Raw genomic sequence first — 22,995 nt, 5'->3', positions numbered from 1 at the left:
TTTTAAGAAAAAAAACAAAAACATGCCAGAATTTTTAAGGAAAATCAAATCAGTCTTTATAAATGAAACAAATAAAACACTCTTTATGCACTAACTAATGGACTAATGTACAGAGGCTGTGTCACGGGTTCGATTCCGGCCTCGGCCCTTTGCTGCATGTCGTCCCTCTCTGTCCCTCTTTCATGCTTCACCTGTCCTGTGGAATAAAGGCAAAAAAAGCCCCAAAATAATCTTTTAAAAGATAAAAAAAAAAAATTAAAAAAATGATAATTTTTAAAGTCAAACAAAAAAAACCCTGAAGAACAACTGAAGTCAACAATTTTTTTCTTAAAAAATCACTGAAAATTTCAAAGAAAAATAATCAATTATATTATATTATAATAAATTAAAATTAAGAAAAAAAAGCAAAAAAATCTCTCTTTAAAATCACTTTTTTTTCTTTAAAATACCACCAAAAATATTTTAAAGAGGAGAAAATGGCCGAAACTTTTTAATTTTTAAGATGACACACCTGCTTTTAAGATTTGTTCTCCTTTTAAATGAAAAGCCTTTTAATTCCAAAATAATTTCATTATCTGAAGTTACAACCACAAATGCTCACAGACAGCTTCTGATGAACTACTAAAATATATGAATTCAAACTTTTATATCATCTGGAAACCTGCAGCCGCGCCGCTTCTCTTGTGCAGATTTCAGATGCAGTTCAGAAGTATTTTAACCTTTGACCCCTGAGCAAAATGATGCAGTTTCTCCCAAAAACACTGGAAAAAGGCAGCGAGCAACTTGGATGGAAATGTTCAATAAATTGCAAGAAATTATTAGATTTAAAAAAATGAGACAATTTTAAAAGCTAGAGAAAAATGTCTGGGGGAAAAAAGAAAAGTTTTTTTTTAATCATTACATATTTAAAATTTTGTCACAGAATTATTGTAAATTTTTTAAACACATTTTCCACATTTTCAGGTAATTTCTTGTACTTCTTCCGATTTCTTGCTATTTTTGGGTCATTTCTTCATAGGTTGCTCATTTCCTTCCAATGTTTTGGAAAGAAACCAAAGGTTAACTTCTTTTTACTGTTTAAACTTAAATACTTTTACTGCAGCCGAGTATTTTTACTGCAGTGAGGGATCTGAATGGTTGCTCCGTGTGTTCCTCGTCTCGTGTCCCCCCGTCTGTGCGTCTCTTGTCTAAACTTAGCGTCCCACCTTCACCTCCTCCGGCAGCTGTCGGTCTGAACGCTTGTGTGCTTTTAGAAAACCGGTTTGAGCCGCTCGGCCTCCGCAGCGCCGCAGATCAGCTTTCAGCGGCGAGCCGAGCGCCTCGGTATTTCTGTCTGCTGCTTCCTGGAAGTTGAGACTGTTTCAGAGATTTACAGAGAATATTGTGGTGGTTTTGTTTTGGAAAGACGCTCAGACTGATTTCCTCTCCTCAGGATGAAGCAGCGGGTTTTGTTTTTTTCGGTTTCCTGGAAGCTGAACAGACGAGCCGCGACATTTCGCTTTGATTCCAGGTGGAAACTTTTGTCTCTCGTCTTTTATCGCAACGTTCACAAACGACGAAAACCTCAAGTTTCTTTTATTTTTTTTATATGGCGAAAAAAAACACTGAAGCGTTAATGTATTGAAGAACTCCAACTTTAAAGCCAAAATCTCCAGAAAATGTCAAAAAACTGTCTTAAAATAATGAAATAATAAGTGTGAGATTTGTTTTTCTAAACCTTAGTGTTTTGGTAAACATGTTTCATAACAAGAGAAAAAACATCACAGTGAGTTTACAAACAAAGCCAGTAACCATGGAGACGGATCAGCTGTTTGTCATGACGTTAGTTTTATTGCTGTTTTCGGTCGGTGGATGAGCACAGTGATCACAGTGACTGACAGCATGGAGACCCTCTCAGGGGTCAGAGGTCGATGACACACAGTGACATCATCAGGGCTCGAAGCTAACGTTACATCGTCGACAAGTTTTGTTTGTTTTTTTTTTATTGGCTGGTGACTCGTTAACGTGGAGCCCCGAGTGTCATTAGTACACAGCTACTCATTAATGAAGCTACTTTAATCACCTTAAATCCATCGATTAAAATACGGTTATGAATGGAAGACTGAAGGTTCACAGGAAGTCACAACAGACACGTTACACAACGCCGCCGGGACGGATGAGTTTGGGCTGGAAACACAAACGCCAAAAAAAACATCTTCAGGTCGAAAACGAGACTTTGTTTTACGGGAAGCTTGAAACAGAAATAAAGACATAAAATAAAATAAAATAAAACAAATTTTAAAAAATAAAACGATAAAAATCAGGTGTAATGAAAAATAGTTGATTTAAAATTTAAAATAAATTCCTCAAGTTTTAACTTCTTGAAAAAATGTAAGAAGAAATAAATCTGTGGGCCAACCACATTTCCCATGATGCTCTGAGGGACACTAACCGTAAGTCAGTGACAGTTTTTAATTTACTGTAAGCTCATTTTTCATTTTATCACTTAACATGAACGAGTTGTTTAACATGTTATGTTGTTTGATGTTTTTGTTCTTTTTATTTTTTTTCAGTCCCGTTGTTCGCTTTTCCGGCGGCGTTTCCAGCCCGAACTCGAAGGACGGGAGTTCCCATCGGAGGAGAGCGCCTCCTGCTGGCTCCAATGAGCCGACCTCAGCTTCCCAAAAAACTCAAAGGTAAGAAAGTTATTCAACACCATGATTAAAGATTTCGTTTTTCAGGAGCACCAGCAATAACATCGTAAAAACTAAACTGTCCAGAAAAAGAAGATAATAAAAAAAAATTCCCTTTAATCTTCTGTATTCATTTTTTAATTTCATTTTTGGATGTTAAAAACACTTTGGCAAATGTTTTTTGGCTATAAAATCATTTATGATATTTTTAAAAAATCCAAAAAATAAGAGAAAAATCTACAGTAAAATGAAGCTGAAATTAAAATTCTAATTAAAAAAGCTGTCTGAACAGCAGGAAGCTCTCTGACGGAAACCGGCGGACGCTGTTGTTGGACAGAATCGATGATCAAAACCTGATGGACGGATTCTTTAGACTCGTTTTGGTTATAATTTAATGATATTTGAGGTCGTGGGCAGGATTATAGAAACACTGAGGTCATAAATGTTGCCATCAGCTCCCCAAAACCAGAGGAAATATTTACTTTTCCACCAAAATAAATGTTTTATTCTCATTGTTTTTCATTTATTTAACATTTATTTAAAATTTTCTCGCTCTAAATGTCGTCTGAAATCTCAGTCGGGTTAAAAGTCTGAGTGGAGAAACACAAAAGGACTTTATTAAATTTTAGATTGTCATCTTAAGATATTGTTGCACTTTTTCTTTTAAACTATCAGAAAGATTTACATTATTAAGATTTAATGTTTGGACACAGAAATAACTAATGAAAAATGTAATTAGTAACTTTAACAAATTCATCAAGATAACATTTTCTGTTGTGAAACTAAGAAGTCATAATATACAAAATTATTTCAAATTATTGTTAAATTGCATGTTTACTTTGCAATTGTTTTTTTTAAAATGCCTTTTTTCATAATTTTTTTTCACAAAAGTCTGTTGTTTTTTTTTTTAATAATAGTACGTTATTTGCCACATCAGGCGATAGAACCCTGAAAATTAGGATTATGATAATTTAGGATTTAATTATGCCCTTTTATAGAAGTTATTGGCAAATTTTTGGAGAATCCCAATACTAAAATAATATCAAAATAGGAAAATATTGCGCGATCTACCTTTAAGGATTAAAAATATATATTTTTTCTTGCCACACATCCAAATAAAGTAAAACTTTAAAATAGATGACTACATTTCTATATATTAGTATATGTTTTTAATTATCTGATATTAAATTTTAGAATCAAAATCCAACATCAGTCCGCCCCTTTAAAAACATCGTCATCCGTTCGTTTGTGTCTGCAGCTGCAGCGTGAACAACGTGCTCTTTTAGTTTGGTCATTAAAGATCATTTCCTGTCTGCGTGCGGCGGATTCGAACGGTTTCAGGTGGTTTCGGACGGTTTCGGACGGTTTGGATCAAAGATTCTGTCACAATAACAAGTTGGGTTTTTTGTGTGTTTTGGCAGAAGAGCACAAAGACAAAATGACATGAAACATCAGATTTTTATAAATGTACATTTTCTTTTTTTTTTTTTCATTTTTCAAAATTTGTAATTTTTTTATATATATATTTTCTTTTGTCTTAAATGGCTGCAGATTTGATTTATTCTCCCGCTCGGACCCACCAGACTCCATCCACAGATTAGACATTTAAAAACAGTATCAATAAAACTTTGGAAAATAAAAGAGTCGAAAATATTAATTTGATTTTAATTTTTTTTTAAATAAAAAAAACTGCCCCAGTTAGTTTTATTAGTGAATTATTATCATTAAAACATCTGATCGCTAATCTCGCTACATTTAATCGCCAGTAATAAAATCTGTGCGCCGTCACTTTAAATCCACTCCCTTGTGATGTCATCGGACCAGCCAATCAGCAGCCGCTCGCAACTTCTGATCAATAATCACTAATTAAGCTTTTAATTAGTGCTAAGCTTTTTTTTTTTTACTTAATAAACTGTCAAACCTTTAGTTCTTCATTTTAAGTGATTATTTAAACTGAAGTTTTCAGTCCAAAAAGTTCAGATCTATTTAAAAAAATATATTTAAAATAATTAAGATGCTATAAAATGATTTATTTAAAAGGAAAAAAAATACTTTCACATCATTAGTGTTTTTGTGTTTTAAACTTTTTTAAACTCATCAGCTTAAAAATACTGTGACATAACATATAACATGCAATAAATCTGGGTTTAATTTCCACACACTTCTGGATAATTTCATATTCTTTTTACTATCTTACGTATTTTATTGATGTATCATTTTTAATCAATTTAAATTTTTCACACTGTAAAATATCTTATTGCTAAAACATTGCGATATATGTTTTTAGATTGTTTTTTTTTCACTAATTAAATACAATTGTTGGATGAATTTGCGTTAATTATTTGTGATGTTGGACGATGTGATTGGCTGGTCTCTGTCTTCGTTATGAGTCTTTAACGAGCCAGCGAGGGCTCTGATTGGCTGAGAAACAGGATTCATGCTGAGAGTTTTTATTTCATTTTTCTTTTTTTTTGTTTGAATTGAATCAATTGTTTACTTTGGTGGACTAAGCTGATTGGCTACAGAGACTCCATATTTGGTAGTGTCTCATTTTTACTGGTTGTCTGGAAGCTCCCAGTGACTGCTGGGATATGTAGTTTGTTTTGACTGAGGTAGCTGTTTTACTGCATACTGATCAGGTGGTTTATTCTCCGTCTCATCACAAACTAACAAACTTCTGATTTTTATAAATCATAGTCGGCAGTTTTTCAGCCTTTAAAACATTATCTTCATGTTCAAACATAAATTTATGTTATTTTTTCTGTTAAAAATAAATTCTTTTCATTGAGACAGACTGATCATATTTTTCTTTCTGCTATAAAATAATAATAATAATAATAACAATAATAATAGTAATAATAATAATAATGATAATGATGATGTGAGTGTGAGCCGTGGGGGGTCTGAGGACAAAATTCAGTAAAACAAAATCATCTAAAAACTAAAACTCTTCAAACGCTTGAGCACTTTAAAAATTAGATATTCAAAAAGAAAAAAATAAAATAAAATTCCCTTTCGTGGTGTTCGGAGACACAGGAAGCATCAACATCACTGCATCGCAGCAAACCCGCCAAAATAAAAGCCTCTCGCTGCTTGTTCACGTTTGGACACATTTAAAGGCCTCGCAGCACAAATACACGACTCAATCAGACATTTTAAATTTAATCCGCCACAAAACTGTGACACTTTTCAGACCAAAAAAATCAAAAAGACTGAATTTTTTTAAAGAAAGTGGACGCCAGTTTTTTATTTAAAGCTTAAATCTGCATCAGCGTCAGATTTTCAGATTATTATATTCTGATTGTGCTGAAGAGCCTTTAAAGCTGCGACATGAAGCAGGCCGAGGAGGGACACGTTTCCTGAAACGCTTCCCAGAATCCTCTCCTGCTGGACGCCGCTGACATTTGCATAAAAAGCTGAATGCATTTTATTTTGAACGTCTTGATGAGAAGTGAGGTAGCCTGAAGCTCGTTGGTTTGTCGCACGCAGCGTCGCTTAGTCGCTCGCCGACTCAAACGTGAACAAACAGCCAAAAATCATCGTCGTCAGCGCGTTACTGCATCAAATATAGATAACGCATATTCAATATATATCTGTCCAACTGTTTGTATCAGCAAAATAAAAGCCTCCACAAAATAAATCTCTGATTCATTTTACAATATGAAAAACAAAACACTTTTTCTAACGCCATTCTTTCCAAAAGTGCGAGCGACATTGTTTTACAACAATGTGCAAAACTTATTTTCTATTTTACATTCGGATCGATTTGTTTTCCAGGTTGATGCTGAGTGGTTGCTAGGAGACAGAGCTGTAGACACGCCCCCGCAGACTGCTGATTGGTGGGATGAGACGCGGAGCCGTACGCAGGACGTCCCGCCGACCCTGCGTTCGGCTCGGCGGCCGTTACGGGCTCGAGAGTTAAGACAACAACGACGTAAGGCAACGCTTGGCATCAGGCTGAGTCCTCCGGCTCTCATCTCCCCGCCAGCCAACTGCAGGTAAAAAAATTTAAGAAAAGGTTCTTCTTCTTCTAACGTTAAAATCGGCCGTTTCTTGGGCTGCTAATCAACACGGTGCCGACTAGAGCTGCAGCAGACGATTATTTTCATTTTGATTCAAAATTTTAAAAATGTCATAGATACATGTCATAATGTATAGACGGATTCATTTGCTTTCACCACCGACTGCAAAGTTGAAATATCAAATAATCATCAAGAGTTTGCTGCAGAGTCGCCACCTTGTGGTAAAACAGATAAATGATCGCTCATCAGCACCTGTTGGTAATTTAGGAGTTAATTTAGTTAGAAAGCTCAAAATGGTTTTGCAGCTTCAGGGACATTTTTTTGTTGTTGTAATTTTTGGTCAAAAAGGGTCTTTAAAGTTTTAAATATGTGTTTTTCTGTGCGATGAGTCGGTCAGCTGCTGAGGAGAGCGGGACGTTCGGTGGGAGGACTTCAGCGTCGGAGACGAACGGATGAGACGAGGCAGAGAAGAAGAAGACGAGTGAACGGGACGGCAGCCCGGAGCTGGTCTGGGATCAGTCCCGCTCCGTTTGGCACTTCAGTCGACCCCGGCGGCCGGGGGGGGCAGAACGAAGCCCGACCTTTGACCTGATTCTCACGCGGGAGGAGGTCGAATACTGAACAGGACGGGGTTAAAGGTCAGATCCAAAGTTTTGTTTTTATTCTGGACAAACTGACTCGGGGTCAGCTGTCTGCTCACGTTACTCCAGCTTCAGATTCGAGTTCTAATATGGAGATTTTTCATGTAACCATTAATCAGGCAGTTCTTTTCACCGTTTATTGATCAGAAATAATTTTTCTGTAAAACGTCTTTAAATCTTTAAACTGCTGTTTTTGTCCAAAATTATTCAGCTTCTTAACCCTGTGAAACCTGAGCATCACGAGAAGAAATGACCCCAAAATTAGCAAGAAATTAGCAAAAAGTTCAAGAAAATTGCTTCAAATTTATACAAAGAAAAAAGTGCTTACATTTTTTTTGTTCTGCTACACATCCGGTCAAATCTATTTTATTTATAATCACAAATAACAATTTGCCTCTTTTTTCTTTTTCCCGACATTTTCCTTCAGCTTCTATCAATTCGTGAAACATTTCTTCCCAAGTTGTCTTTTTTTCCTGTTTTTATTCTCAAAGCTCAAAGGTTTAAATACTTGTGAAAAGTATCTGAAAGCAGCACAATAAAAGTGATGTCGCTCCAGGTTTCACAGGGTTAATTATATATATGATATTTAGTTATTTTTGTCTTTTGCTTCGTAACACGAGCCTTTTTTTCCACTTCAGTCTGGCTGTCGTGTGGTGAGAAAAAGATGAAAAAAGCAGAAAAACAGAAAATTTGCAAAAAAACAGACACACTGACATTAAGACCTTTTCTTCTCCGAGTGTCTCGACAAACTTGTCTCCGTCACGAGTGGCGGCGACGGCGCGTCTTTTCTCACCACCGACTGAAGAGAACAACGACCTCTAAGATTCTCAGTCCTGTTACGATCAAAACGACCTCCGGGGGTTTTCTGGGGTTCAGTCAGTCTGTTTGTCTACAACTCTGTCTTATTAAACAGCCATCATACACACACACACACACACACACACACACACACACACACACACACACGAAAGATTCAGAAAGTTTCAATTTTCCTCTAAACTTTAGACTCAAGCTCTCTGTGTTTATGTCACATGTTGGTATGATGAAGTAATGAGGCCGTATGTGTGTGTGTGTGAGCGTGCGTGTGTGTGTGTGTGTGTGTGTGTGTGTGTGTGTGACAGCCGTCTCTCAGGTGTGTGTCTGCACGTCCTTCCCACGCACCACGACGAGACGCTCTTCGTGCAGCAGGGAGGAAGCTCGGCTTTCAGCAGCGCTTCGTTTTTCGAACACAGTGAAAATCCCTCCGACGTTCTTCAGCTCCTCCAGAGTTTGTGAAAAAATGTCATAATTTTTCATAATATTTATTATATTTATAATATTTACATTTTAAGAGCCAGAAGAGTCGAAGCCCTTTACAGTGATTTGCTGGTTTTAATCTCAAATTTCATCTGCTGGGATTAGAAAAACCCTCCTGGAGGAGCTGCTTCAGTCTTTGATTCTCTTTTTGTGAAAACTCTCGTAGCTTTGGAGACGTTTGGAGGATCCAATGAATCCGAGGTCGATCAGATAATCCAGGAGGGAGCCGACGGGTCGCTCTGAGGTGCAGGTGGAGGTGAATCTGAAGGTGTGGGCCGTCCTGTCGTCGGGATGGATGGAGACGGAGCGCTGTGATCGGCCTACATGACGCTTTCGAAGATGATGACCTTGTTGTCGTCGGTGCCAGGGGACAGCGAACTCAGGGACTTGATGTCCGGGGCCATGTACTCCAGGTGATGGGCCCCCCACACCGGGCTCGTCAGGTGAGCCCAGCGCTGCAACACACAGCAGGAAACGTTAACAGGTGACATCTGCCTGCTCTAAAGCTCCAGAGTGGAGGATTTACAGAGATTTATTGAAAGAAACTCAGAGTATAATGAGTCTTTTCTCTGGTGTTAAGAAGTGACCTCTGACCACCAAAATCTAATCAGTTCATTCTAAAGTCCGAGTGGACGTTTGTGCCAAATTTGAAGAAATTCTCTCAGGGAGTTTTTGAGATAACACATTAACAAGAATGAGACAGGTGAGGTCACGGTGACCTCAGCCTTTGTCCTATGATTACCAAAATCTAATCAGTTCATCGCTGAGTTCAAGTGGACGTTTGCGCCAAATTGGAAGAAAGCCCTTTGAGGTGCTTTTGACATAACACGCTAATGAATAGAATAAGACGGACAAAGTCAATGACCACCAAAATCTAATGAGTTCACATTAAGTCCAAGCATACGTTTGTGTCAAAGTTGGCCAAATTCCCTCATGTCCACAAGAAAAAGAAAGATAAGGTCACAGTGACCTTTGACTTTGTTTTATGATTACCAAAATCTAATCAGTTCATCATTGAGTGTTGAGTGAACATTTGTGCCAAAGTTGAAATTCGACAAGAAATTCAAGATTTTGCTAAGATATCACATACGGAGAGACAACCTACAAATAAAACACCTCCGGCCGTGGCTATTACTGGCGTGGTGACAAAATCAGAATGGCCGTGTTTTGGTTATTTTAGAATAAGTCGCTTATATCCGCAGAGGAGCAGGTCCTTATCTACGTAGATCGCCACGTTGCACCGCCATGTCCTACGGGGTCCCAGAACGGACAAAATAACACCACTGTCAGACAGAGACGCTCATGTTTTCACGTTGGAAACGTAGTAATCAGCCCCTCTGTTGGAAAAACTCTGATTTCTTTAGTGTGAATCGTCTTTATTCAGTGTTTTTAGCAGTTTGAATTGGCTGGTTTTAGAAAGGATTTTGCAATCCTCACTGCCAGACGTCACTAAATCCCCCAAAATCTGAACCTCAGGAGCTTTTAAGAGTCTTTTATACTTTTTTTTTTTTAAATACTCTTTTTGGTAAACCATGATACCGTTTTTTAACAAACAATGCTATGATATTTTTTCATGTACTTTACTGTGATTTCTTTTTGGACAAACTATAGTAGGATGTTTGAAGTTTTTGAGTATATAACTTTTTTTTTTTTTACAACTTTTTCAGCCAATTTTTTGACATTTTATACTCATTTTATACTGTGGTGTTTTTCAATGAAAGCATGAACATCAAAGTGTAGAAAGTAAAAGTCCTGCATTCACAATGTTACTTTAGTAAAAGTACTAACATTACAAGTTGAACGAGAAAACTGAACAGTTAATCTCATAACACGACTGTTTTTTGTTTCAGCGTGAGTGCTGACCTCTCTGAACGTCCCCTTGGCTCTGAACAGTTTGTAGAGGAGGCTGACGGGGATGCAGAGCATGGAGGACAGAGCCAGGCACCAGCCAATCACCTCGCCCCACCACGGGTACACGTACACGTTGTTGTAGTTCAGCGGCTTGTAGTTCACCAGGTGGAACAGGAAGATGCCCTGCAGAGGAGAGGACGCGGACATGCGGCACAAAACAGCACGGTTTTGGTGAGTAAATGTTATTCCCAGCCGAAGGTTTCACAAGCGGTTCAACCTCTGAAACCTGAGCACAGTGGTTTGATTTCTTTCATCAGCAGCTTGGCATGAAATGTCCTGCAAATTGCAAGAAATTAATAAAAGGTGACAAAAAATTACCTTAAAATAAGCTTTAAAAAAAAGATCCTAAAGAAAGGGGAAAATGTCCAGAAAAATATATTAATAATTATTAGAATTATTTAAAATTAAAGTACAGAAAAATGTATATACTGTATATTCATTATTATTATTTCAGATTGTCTATTTTCTGTTATGTGTTTTTTTGTGTGTGTAAATATTCACTTTTGGTTTTTGTAACATTTACTCTATTTTTAAAAGAATTCAAGCCAAGTTGCTCAGGTTTTCAAGGGTTAACTAAGCCTTTGAAACCTTTGCAAATTCACCTGATTTCCTTCAAAAACACAGCAAAAAGGTAGTGAGCAACACCAGCTGAAAGGGCAAAATATTTTGCAAGAAATTAGTAAAAACCACAAGTAAATTACCTGAAAAATGAACAATAAAAAAAAGTTTTATAAAAGAAACAAGGAAATGATCTGGAAAATGTGACAAGAAATATACAAGACAATATACTGATTCTTTAACATTTTAAATATCTAAAAAAAAAAAAAGTTTTTCCATAAATTAAAAAAGACACTATAATATGACTTTGAAATTTGTCGAGATATATATTTTTCTTTTTTTACTACACATTTTGTTTTTAATTCTGCTATTTTGTACATTTTTTTGATAACTACACTATGATTTTTTTTCCAAAGAAAACTTTCAAAATACTTTTTTCTGTCTTCCAAAGATATTTTTTCCCAGCTTTTAAAAAAAAGATATTTTTAATTCTACAGTTTTTGGGGTTTAAGTTTAAATACTGATGAAAAGTGTCTGGAAGTGGGAGAGAAAACCGATGTTGCTCGAGGTTTCAAAGGGTTAATGTGGTGTTGTTTTTTTCGGCAGGATGTTGTTGAGTCTCACCATGCAGACACACGGCGTGATGAAGGACCAGCACCACTTCATCCAGGGGAAAGGCCGGTAGCCAATCATACGAGCGATGTCATCCATGAAGCGGTCAGCACCTGCAACGAAGAAGTCGATCAGTAAGAAACGAGGAAAAATTCTGCAGTGAGACGATTAATATCACTGACACACAACCGTCACTGTTAATATTAATCTGTTAATATTAATGGAAAAATATATATTCATATTACAAAAATGTCCTTAAAATGACTTGTAGCTATTTTTTTGTGTTTTTTGGACATACCATACTATGTCTTTTTTTGGCAAACCATAATGCTATGTGTGACATAAAACTCTAACATGACACAATCAAAACTACCTTTTTTGGAAATACCAAACTATAACTTTTATTCAACATACTACAGTATATATATATATATATATATATATATATATATATATATATATATATATATATATATATATATATATATATATATATATATATATATGTATATATATATGTAAACTAACTCTGACACAGAATACTGTGACTCTCGTTGGTAATCCATAATACTGTTTTTCAGCAGACAAAACTAATGTTTTTACTGAAACTTTACGATGATTTTGTTGACAAATTACAATATGATGTACGAAGTTCATGGGCTTATCACTTTTTCTGCCATGATATACCATAACCGTTTTCAACATACATCACGGAGACATTTTCAATTCAAGAATCATTTTCAACATTTTAATCTGTAATTTTCCGACATGCTATGTTGTGACTCCTTTCAAGGTCAAAAAAGGGAAACTTTTTTTGACATGCTATACTATGACAATTTCAGACGCCAAAAACAGCTACAGCTACTAGATTTCTTGACATGCTGTACCATGACGTGTTTCAACATGCTATACTATGACAACTTTGGAGGTAAAAAACGAGACAACTTTTTTGCCTAATTTTTCGACATGCTATACTATGGTGTATTTCAACATGCCAAACTATGCTTAGCATGATTTTTTAGTGACATGCTGTATTATGTCATTTTTCAACGTGCTAAATTATGTGGTTTTCAGCCCTTTTTGCGACATGTAATATTTGACGTTTATTTGACATGATATACTATGACGTGTCTCGATATACTATAATATGTCGCTTTCAGCCATTTCTTGAGATTTCATATTTTGAAAAGTTTGGATGTACAATACTATGTTCTTTTTAGGCAATTTTCACAAAATGCTATATTGTGAGGTTTTTGGATGTTTTTTCAACAGTAAATACTATGATGTGTCTCTAAAAGCTACAATATGTTGTTTTCAGCCATTTCATTGGCACGTCAAAATTTGACATTTTTCGACATTCTATACTATTGCTGTTTCTGACATTTTTTTGACATTGTATACTATGACATGTTTCTACCAGCTATTAAATTTTGCTCTCTGCCATTTTTTTGACATGTCAAAATTTGCCTTTTTTTTTGGATATACTTTACTACAGTGTTTTCGGCAGTTTTTTTGACATGCTAAATTATGTCATTTTTGGCCTTTTTTTCAACATTGTATACTATCAAAATTTGACATTTTTCAACATACTATACTATTGCGTTTTGGGCCATTTTTTCAACATGTAAAATTATGAGGTTTTTGGCATATTTTTCAACATTGTATATTTTGACTTCTTCTCTACAAGCTATAATATGCAGCTTTCTGACATTTTTTTGGCATGTCAAAATTTGGGTTTTTTTTGTACATACTATACTATGGCAGCAATTGTTTTGGCATGCTAAATTATGGTGGGGTTTTTTTAAAACTTTTTTTTGATATTGTATATTTTGACGTGTCTCTACAAGCTATGATACTGACATGTCAAAATTTGACATACTACAGTTAGGCATTTTCTGCAATTTTTTTGAAATGCTACATTATGAGGTTTGGGCCTTTATTTCCAACATTGTATGCTATGATATGTCTCTACAAGCAAGACTGTTATGTTTTGAGCTATTTTATTGACCTGTCAAAATTTGATATTTTTTGACATACTATACTATGGCATTTTTGGACATTTTTTCGACATGCTCGACAATTGAGGGGTTTTTTTGGCCTTTTTTCAACATTGTATACTTTTTATACATTTCTATGCAAGGTATTACATGTCATTTTGTGAAGCGTTTTTGACATGTCAAAATTTGACTTTTTCGACACCATAGCATAAAATGTTGCATAAACAGCCAAAAACACCATAATAATGCATGTCAAAAAAATGACCGAAAAGCAAGGCTATAGTATGGCAAAAATGTCAAAATATGACATGTCCCAAAAACAGCTAAAAACACTTTAAAACAGCATTAAATAGCGTGCCAAGACATGCCATGGCAAAGAATTTTTAAAAACGAACAAAAACACCAAAATAATGCATGTCCAAAAAATGACCGAAAAGGCAAGGCTATAGTATGGCAAAAACGTCAAAATATGATGTACCAAAGAATACTGAAAACACCTTTAAACAGCATTAAATAGCGTGCCAAAACACACCATAGCAAAGAGCTTTGCAAAAACGACCTAAAACACCAAAATAATGCATGTCCAAAAATGACCGAAAAGGTAAGGCTATAGTATGGCAAAAACGTCAAAATATGACATGTCCCAAAAACAGTGGAAAACACCTCAAAACTGCATTAAATAGCGTGCCAAGACACGCCATAGCAAAGAATGTTGCAATCAAAGGTAAAAACATCAAAATAATGCATGTCCAAAAAATGACCGAAAAAGCAAGGCTATAGTGTGGCAAAAACGTCAAAATATGACATGTCCCAAAAAATGCTGAAACACCTCAAAACAGCATTAAATAGCGTGCCAAGACATGCCATGGCAAAGTATTTTGCAAAAAAAATCAAAAACACCAAAATAATGCATGTCGAAAAAATGATCAAAAAGGCAAGGCTATAGTATGGCAAAAATATCAAAAAATAACATGTCCCAAAACCAGCTGAAAACACTTTAAAACAGCATTAAATAGCGTGCCAAAACATGCCATGGCAAATAATTTTGTAAAAACGAACAAAAACATCAAAATAATGGATGTAAAAAAAATGACCGAAAAGGCAAGGCTATATAGTATGGCAAAAATGTCAAAATATGACATCTACCAAAAAATGCTGAAAACACCTCAAAACTGCATTAAATAGCGTGCCAAGACACGCCATAGCAAAGAATGTTGCAATAAAAAGTAAAAACATCAAAATCATGCATGTCGAAAATTTGACCGAAAAAGCAAGGCTATAGTATGGCAAAAATGTCAAAATATGACATGTTCAAGTAAATGCTGAAAACACCTCAAAACAGCATTAAATAGCGTGCCAAGACATGCCATGGCAAAGAATTTTGTAAAAACGAACAAAAACGCCAAAACACACCATAGCAAAGAGCTTTGCAAAAATGACCTAAAACACCAAAATAATGCATGTCCAAAAAATGACCGAAAAGGCAAGGCTATAGTATGGCAAAAACGTCAAAATATGACATGTCCCAAAAACAGCGGAAAACAACTTAAAACAGACTAAAATAGCGTGCCAAGACACGCCATAGCAAAGAATGTTGCAATAAAAGGTGAAAACATCAAAATAATGCATGTCAAAAAAATGACCAAAAAGGCAAGGCTATAGTATGGCAAAAATGTCAAAATATGACATGTACCAAAAAATGCTGAAAACACCTCAAAACAGCATTAAATAGCGTGCCAAAACACACCATAGCTAAGAATTTTGTAAAAACAAACAAAAACACCAAAATAATGCATGTCGAAAAAATGATCGAAAAGGCAAGGCTATAGTATGGCAAAAAAGTCAAAATATGACATGTCCCAAAAACAGCGGAAAACACTTTAAAACAGCATTAAATAGCGTGCCAAGACACGCCATAGCAAAGAATGTTGCAATACAAGGTCAAAGCATCAAAATAATGCATGTCGAAAAAATGACCAAAAAGGCAAGGCTATAGTATGGCAAAAATGTCAAAATATGACATGTACCAAAAAATGCTGAAAACACCTCAAAACAGCATTAAATAGCGTGCCAAAACACACCATAGCTAAGAATTTTGCAAAAACGACCAAAAACACCAAAATAATGCATGTCGAAAAAATGATCAAAAAGGCAAGGCTATAGTATGGTAAAAACGTCAAAATATGACATGTCCCAAAAACAGCGGAAAACAACTTAAAACAGACTAAAATAGCGTGCCAAGACACGCCATAGCAAAGAATGTGGCAATAAAAGGTGAAAACATCAAAATAATGCATGTCAAAAAAATGACCAAAAAGGCAAGGCTATAGTATGGCAAAAATGTCAAAATATGACATGTACCAAAAAATGCTGAAAACACCTCAAAACAGCATTAAATAGCGTGCCAAAACACACCATAGCTAAGAATTTTGTAAAAACGACCAAAAACACCAAAATAATGCATCTCCAAAAAATGACCGAAAAGGCAAGGCTATAGTATGGCAAAAGTGTCAAAATATGACATGTACCAAAAAATGCTGAAAACACCTCAAAACAGCATTAAATAGCGTGCCAAAACACACCATAGCTAAGAATTTTGTAAAAACAAACAAAAACACCAAAATAATGCATGTCGAAAAAATGATCGAAAAGGCAAGGCTATAGTATGGCAAAAAAGTCAAAATATGACATGTCCCAAAAACAGCGGAAAACAACTTAAAACAGCATTAAATAGCGTGCCAAGACATGCCATGGCAAAGAATTTTGTAAAAACGAACAAAAACACCAAAATAATGCATGTCCAAAAAATGACCGAAAAGGCAAGGCTATAGTATGGCAAAAATGTCAAAATATGACATGTACCAACAACAGCGGAAAACAACTTAAAACAGACTAAAATAGCGTGCCAAGACACGCCATAGCAAATAATTTTGCAAAAACGAACAAAAACACCAAAATAATGCATGTCGAAAAAATGACCAAAAAGGCAAGGCTATAGTATAGCAAAAATGTCAAAATATGACATGTACCAAAAAAATGCTGAAAACACCTCAAAACAGCATTAAATAGCGTGCCAAAACACACCATAGCTAAGAATTTTGCAAAAACGACCAAAAACACCAAAATAATGCATGTCGAAAAAATGATCAAAAAGGCAAGGCTATAGTATGGCAAAACGTCAAAATATGACATGTCCCAAAAACAGCGGAAAACAACTTAAAACAGACTAAAATAGCGTGCCAAGACACGCCATAGCAAAGAATGTGGCAATAAAAGGTGAAAACATCAAAATAATGCATGTCGAAAAAATGACCAAAAAGGCAAGGCTATAGTATGGCAAAAATGTCAAAATATGACATGTACCAAAAAATGCTGAAAACACCTCAAAACAGCATTAAATAGCGTGCCAAAACACACCATAGCTAAGAATTTTGTAAAAACGACCAAAAACACCAAAATAATGCATCTCCAAAAAATGACCGAAAAGGCAAGGCTATAGTATGGCAAAAGTGTCAAAATATGACATGTACCAAAAAATGCTGAAAACACCTCAAAACAGCATTAAATAGCGTGCCAAAACACACCATAGCTAAGAATTTTGTAAAAACAAACAAAAACACCAAAATAATGCATGTCGAAAAAATGATCGAAAAGGCAAGGCTATAGTATGGCAAAAAAGTCAAAATATGACATGTCCCAAAAACAGCGGAAAACAACTTAAAACAGCATTAAATAGCGTGCCAAGACATGCCATGGCAAAGAATGTTGCAAAAAAAAGTGAAAACATCAAAATAATGCATGTCGAAAAAATGACCAAAAAGGCAAGGCTATAGTATAGCAAAAATGTCAAAATATGACATGTACCAAAAAATGCTGAAAACACCTCAAAACAGCATTAAATAGCGTGCCAAAACACACCATAGCTAAGAATTTTGTAAAAACAAACAAAAACACCAAAATAATGCATGTCGAAAAAATGACCGAAAAGGCAAGGCTATAGTATGGCAAAAACGTCAAAATATGACATGTCCCAAAAACAGCTGAAAACAACTTAAAACAGACTACAATAGCGTGCCAAGACACGCCATAGTAAAGAATGTTGCAATAAAAGGTCAAAGCATCAAAATAATGCATGTCGAAAAAATGACCGAAAAGGCAAGGCTATAGTATGGCAAAAACGTCAAAATATGACATTTCCCAAAAACAGCGGAAAACACCTTAAAACAGCATTAAATAGCGTGCCAAAACACACCATAGCAAAGAGCTTTGCAAAAATGACCTAAAACACCAAAATAATGCATGTCCAAAAAATGACCGAAAAGGCAAGGCTATAGTATGGCAAAAACGTCAAAATATGACATGTCCCAAAAACAGCGGAAAACAACTTCAAAACAGACTAAAATAGCGTGCCAAGACACGCCATAGCAAAGAATGTGGCAATAAAAGGTGAAAACATCAAAATAATGCATGTCGAAAAAATGACCAAAAAGGCAAGGCTATAGTATGGCAAAAATGTCAAAATATGACATGTACCAAAAACAGCGGAAAACAACTTAAAACAGACTAAAATAGCGTGCCAAGACACACCATAGCTAAGAATTTTGTAAAAACGACCAAAAACACCAAAATAATGCATCTCCAAAAAATGACCGAAAAGGCAAGGCTATAGTATGGCAAAAGTGTCAAAATATGACATGTACCAAAAAATGCTGAAAACGCCACAAAACAGCATTAAATAGCGTGCCAAAACACACCATAGCTAAGAATTTTGTAAAAACAAACAAAAACACCAAAATAATGCATGTCGAAAAAATGATCGAAAAGGCAAGGCTATAGTATGGCAAAAAAGTCAAAATATGACATGTCCCAAAAACAGCGGAAAACAACTTAAAACAGCATTAAATAGCGTGCCAAGACATGCCATGGCAAAGAATTTTGTAAAAACGAACAAAAACACCAAAATAATGCATGTCCAAAAAATGACCGAAAAGGCAAGGCTATAGTATGGCAAAAACGTCAAAATATGACATGTACCAAAAACAGCTGAAAACACTTTAAAACAGCATTAAATAGCGTGCCAAAACACACCATAGCAAAGAGCTTTGCAAAAATGACCTAAAACACCAAAATAATGCATGTCCAAAAAATGACCGAAAAGGCAAGGCTATAGTATGGCAAAAACGTCAAAATATGACATGTCCCAAAAACAACTGAAAACACTTTAAAACAGCATTAAATAGCGTGCCAAAACACACCATAGCAAAGAGCTTTGCAAAAACGACCAAAAACACCAAAATAATGCATCTCCAAAAAATGACCAAAAAGGCAAGGCTATAGTATGGCAAAATGTCAAAATATGACATGTACCAAAAATGCTGAAAACACCTCAAAACAGCATTAAATAGGGTGCCAAAGCACACCATAGCAAAAGAATTTTGCAAAAACAACAAAAACACCAAAATAATGCATCTCCAAAAAATGACCGAAAAGGCAAGGCTATAGTATGGCAAAAAATCAAAATATGACATTTCCCAAAAACAGCGGAAAACACCTTAAAACAGCATTAAATAGTGTGCCAAAACACACCATAGCAAAGAGCTTTGCAAAAATGACCTAAAACACCAAAATAATGCATGTCCAAAAAATGACTGAAAAGGCAAGGCTATAGTATGGCAAAAATGTCAAAATATGACATGTACCAAAAACAGCGGAAAACAACTTAAAACAGACTAAAATAGCGTGCCAAGACACGCCATAGCAAATAATTTTGCAAAAACGAACAAAAACACCAAAATAATGCATGTCGAAAAAATGACCAAAAAGGCAAGGCTATAGTATGGCAAAAGTGTCAAAATATGACATGTACCAAAAAATGCTGAAAACGCCACAAAACAGCATTAAATAGCGTGCCAAAACACACCATAGCTAAGAATTTTGCAAAAACAAATAAAAACACCAAAATAATGCATGTCAAAAAATGACCGAAAAGGCAAGGCTATAGTATGGCAAAACGTCAAAATATGACATGTCCCAAAAACAGCGGAAAACAACTTAAAACAGACTAAAATAGCGTGCCAAAGACACGCCATAGCAAAGAATGTGGCAATAAAAGGTGAAAACATCAAAATAATGCATGTCAAAAAAATGACCAAAAAGGCAAGGCTATAGTATGGCAAAAATGTCAAAATATGACATGTACCAAAAAATGCTGAAAACACCTCAAAACAGCATTAAATAGCGTGCCAAAACACACCATAGCTAAGAATTTTGTAAAAACGACCAAAAACACCAAAATAATGCATCTCCAAAAAATGACCGAAAAGGCAAGGCTATAGTATGGCAAAAGTGTCAAAATATGACATGTACCAAAAAATGCTGAAAACACCACAAAACAGCATTAAATAGCGTGCCAAAACACACCATAGCTAAGAATTTTGTAAAAACAAACAAAAACACCAAAATAATGCATGTCGAAAAAATGATCGAAAAGGCAAGGCTATAGTATGGCAAAAAAGTCAAAATATGACATGTCCCAAAAACAGCGGAAAACAACTTAAAACAGCATTAAATAGCGTGCCAAGACATGCCATGGCAAAGAATTTTGTAAAAACGAACAAAAACACCAAAATAATGCATGTCCAAAAAATGACCGAAAAGGCAAGGCTATAGTATGGCAAAAACGTCAAAATATGACATGTCCCAAAAACAGCTGAAAACACTTTAAAACAGCATTAAATAGAGTGCCAAAACACCATAGCAAAGAGCTTTGCAAAAATGACCTAAAACACCAAAATAATGCATGTCCAAAAAATGACCGAAAAGGCAAGGCTATAGTATGGCAAAAACGTCAAAATATGACATGTCCCAAAAACAACTGAAAACACTTTAAAACAGCATTAAATAGCGTGCCAAAACACACCATAGCAAAGAGCTTTGCAAAAACGACCAAAAACACCAAAATAATGCATCTCCAAAAAATGACCAAAAAGGCAAGGCTATAGTATGGCAAAAATGTCAAAATATGACATGTACCAAAAAATGCTGAAAACACCTCAAAACAGCATTAAATAGGGTGCCAAAGCACACCATAGCAAAGAATTTTGCAAAAACAACAAAAAACACCAAAATAATGCATCTCCAAAAAATGACCGAAAAGGCAAGGCTATAGTATGGCAAAAAATCAAAATATGACATTTCCCAAAAACAGCGGAAAACACCTTAAAACAGCATTAAATAGTGTGCCAAAACACACCATAGCAAAGAGCTTTGCAAAAATGACCTAAAACACCAAAATAATGCATGTCCAAAAAATGACCGAAAAGGCAAGGCTATAGTATGGCAAAAACGTCAAAATATGACATGTCCCAAAAACAGCGGAAAACAACTTAAAACAGACTAAAATAGCGTGCCAAGACACGCCATAGCAAATAATTTTGCAAAAACGAACAAAAACACCAAAATAATGCATGTCGAAAAAATGACCAAAAAGGCAAGGCTATAGTATAGCAAAAATGTCAAAATATGACATGTACCAAAAAATGCTGAAAACACCTCAAAACAGCATTAAATAGCGTGCCAAAACACACCATAGCTAAGAATTTTGTAAAAACAAACAAAAACACCAAAATAATGCATGTCGAAAAAATGACCGAAAAGGCAAGGCTATAGTATGGCAAAAACGTCAAAATATGACATGTCCCAAAAACAGCGGAAAACAACTTAAAACAGACTACAATAGCGTGCCAAGACACGCCATAGCAAAGAATGTGGCAATAAAAGGTGAAAACATCAAAATAATGCATGTCGAAAAAATGACCGAAAAGGCAAGGCTATAGTATGGCAAAAACGTCAAAATATGACATGTACCAAAAACAGCTGAAAACACTTTAAAACAGCATTAAATAGTGTGCCAAAACACACCATAGCAAAGAGCTTTGCAAAAATGACCTAAAACACCAAAATAATGCATGTCCAAAAAATGACCGAAAAGGCAAGGCTATAGTATGGCAAAAACGTCAAAATATGACATGTCCCAAAAACAACTGAAAACACTTTAAAACAGCATTAAATAGCGTGCCAAGACATGCCATGGCAAAGGATGTTGCAATGTTACGGACGCTGCCAAACTCCCTCCTCCTTTTGTTTGTAACCTGATTTTTGTGCTGTGCATATGTGTCTATAGGTGTAAGAGTGCTTGCGTGTGTGTGTGTGTGTGCGTGGTGCAAAAATTGCAGGCTGATACCGTCTACGTCTGTGGTGCTGCCAAGGAGAAGGATCTGATTGGTGCGCAGTTGCTACTCCTCAATCAGCCTACGGGAGCAGAGCACCACCACACAACCGCATAAGAAACCTGAGTCTGCCTTCAGTCGTCGCTCCGTTCGGCTGCAGAGGGACAGCCCGGTTACGTGCCTCTATGCTGTCGTTAATACCGAGGGACTCGTTTGTTAAATATTAGGCTGTGGCTGGGGCACCTGTTGTGAATTGTTAGTTCTTTAGTTTAGTTGTATTGCTGGTTTTATTAAGTAATGAATTGGTTAGGATTGTTTTAATTCATTTATGGAATTTATTTAATAAAGAAACAACCTCCAACTGACAGTCGCCTTTTCTGATGTTTATTTATTGATTTAACAAATCTCATTTTCCGTTTGGCCTACACACATTCACGTTTGTAATAAATAATTTACATTTCACCAATTACAACTGGTCTCATTGTTGCTTCCCTTTTCCCCTCTCGAACCCGGTTGTAACATTCAAAAATGGCCAAAAACACCAAAATAATGCATGTCGAAAAAATGACTGAAAAGGCAAGGCTATAGTATGGCAAAAACGTCAAAATATGACATGTCCCAAAAACAGCTGAAAACACATCAAAATAGCATTAAATAGCGTGCCAAGACACACCATAGCAAAGAATTTTGCAAATACGAAAAAAAACACCAAAATAATGCATGTCGAAAAAATGACCGAAAAGGCAAGGCTATAGTATGGCAAAAACGTCAAAATATGACATGTCCCAAAAACAGCGGAAAACAACTTAAAACAGACTAAAATAGCGTGCCAAGACACGCCATAGCTAAGAATGTGGCAATAAAAGGTGAAAACATCAAAATAATGCATGTCAAAAAATGACCAAAAGGCAAGGCTATAGTATGGCAAAAAACGCTAAAATATGACATGTCCCAAAAACAGCGGAAAACAACTTAAAACAGACTAAAATAGCGTGCCAAGACACGCCATAGCAAAGAATGTGGCAATAAAAGGTGAAAACATCAAAATAATGCATGTC

At 35.6% G+C, this 22,995-nt stretch overlaps 1 protein-coding gene and 1 long non-coding RNA gene across 3 annotated transcripts in view; one reads left to right on the top strand and one right to left on the bottom strand.

Annotated features, from left to right (window-relative positions):
• Nucleotides 1-1,805: 1,805 nt before the first annotated feature.
• Nucleotides 1,806-22,995, bottom strand: part of slc6a8 (solute carrier family 6 member 8) — a 98,169-nt gene continuing 76,979 nt past the window's right edge. The window contains exons 11-13 of the mRNA XM_088081558.1: nt 11,725-11,825; nt 10,495-10,665; nt 1,806-9,086 (exon numbers count right to left, since the gene is read on the bottom strand). Coding sequence (XP_087937684.1) covers nt 8,952-9,086; nt 10,495-10,665; nt 11,725-11,825 — 407 coding nt within the window. The 3' untranslated portion in view covers nt 1,806-8,951. The remainder of the gene's footprint in view (nt 9,087-10,494; nt 10,666-11,724; nt 11,826-22,995) is intronic.
• Nucleotides 7,193-22,210, top strand: LOC148188620 (uncharacterized). Of its 2 annotated transcripts, none has more exons than XR_015777360.1 (6): nt 7,193-7,332; nt 8,457-8,602; nt 8,798-9,074; nt 10,482-10,713; nt 11,707-11,846; nt 21,944-22,210. It is a non-coding gene; the product is annotated as an uncharacterized LOC148188620 (long non-coding RNA). The 2 variants fall into 2 exon arrangements; XR_015777359.1 differs by having other exon boundaries at nt 21,892-22,210.

This window comes from Plectropomus leopardus, chromosome 9, assembly GCF_026936395.1.
Source record: "Plectropomus leopardus strain MGB_pleo_1.0 chromosome 9, ASM2693639v1, whole genome shotgun sequence".
In the NCBI taxonomy this organism is placed as follows: domain Eukaryota; kingdom Metazoa; phylum Chordata; class Actinopteri; order Perciformes; family Serranidae; genus Plectropomus; species Plectropomus leopardus.
This window is presented reverse-complemented; position numbering and strand designations above follow the sequence as displayed.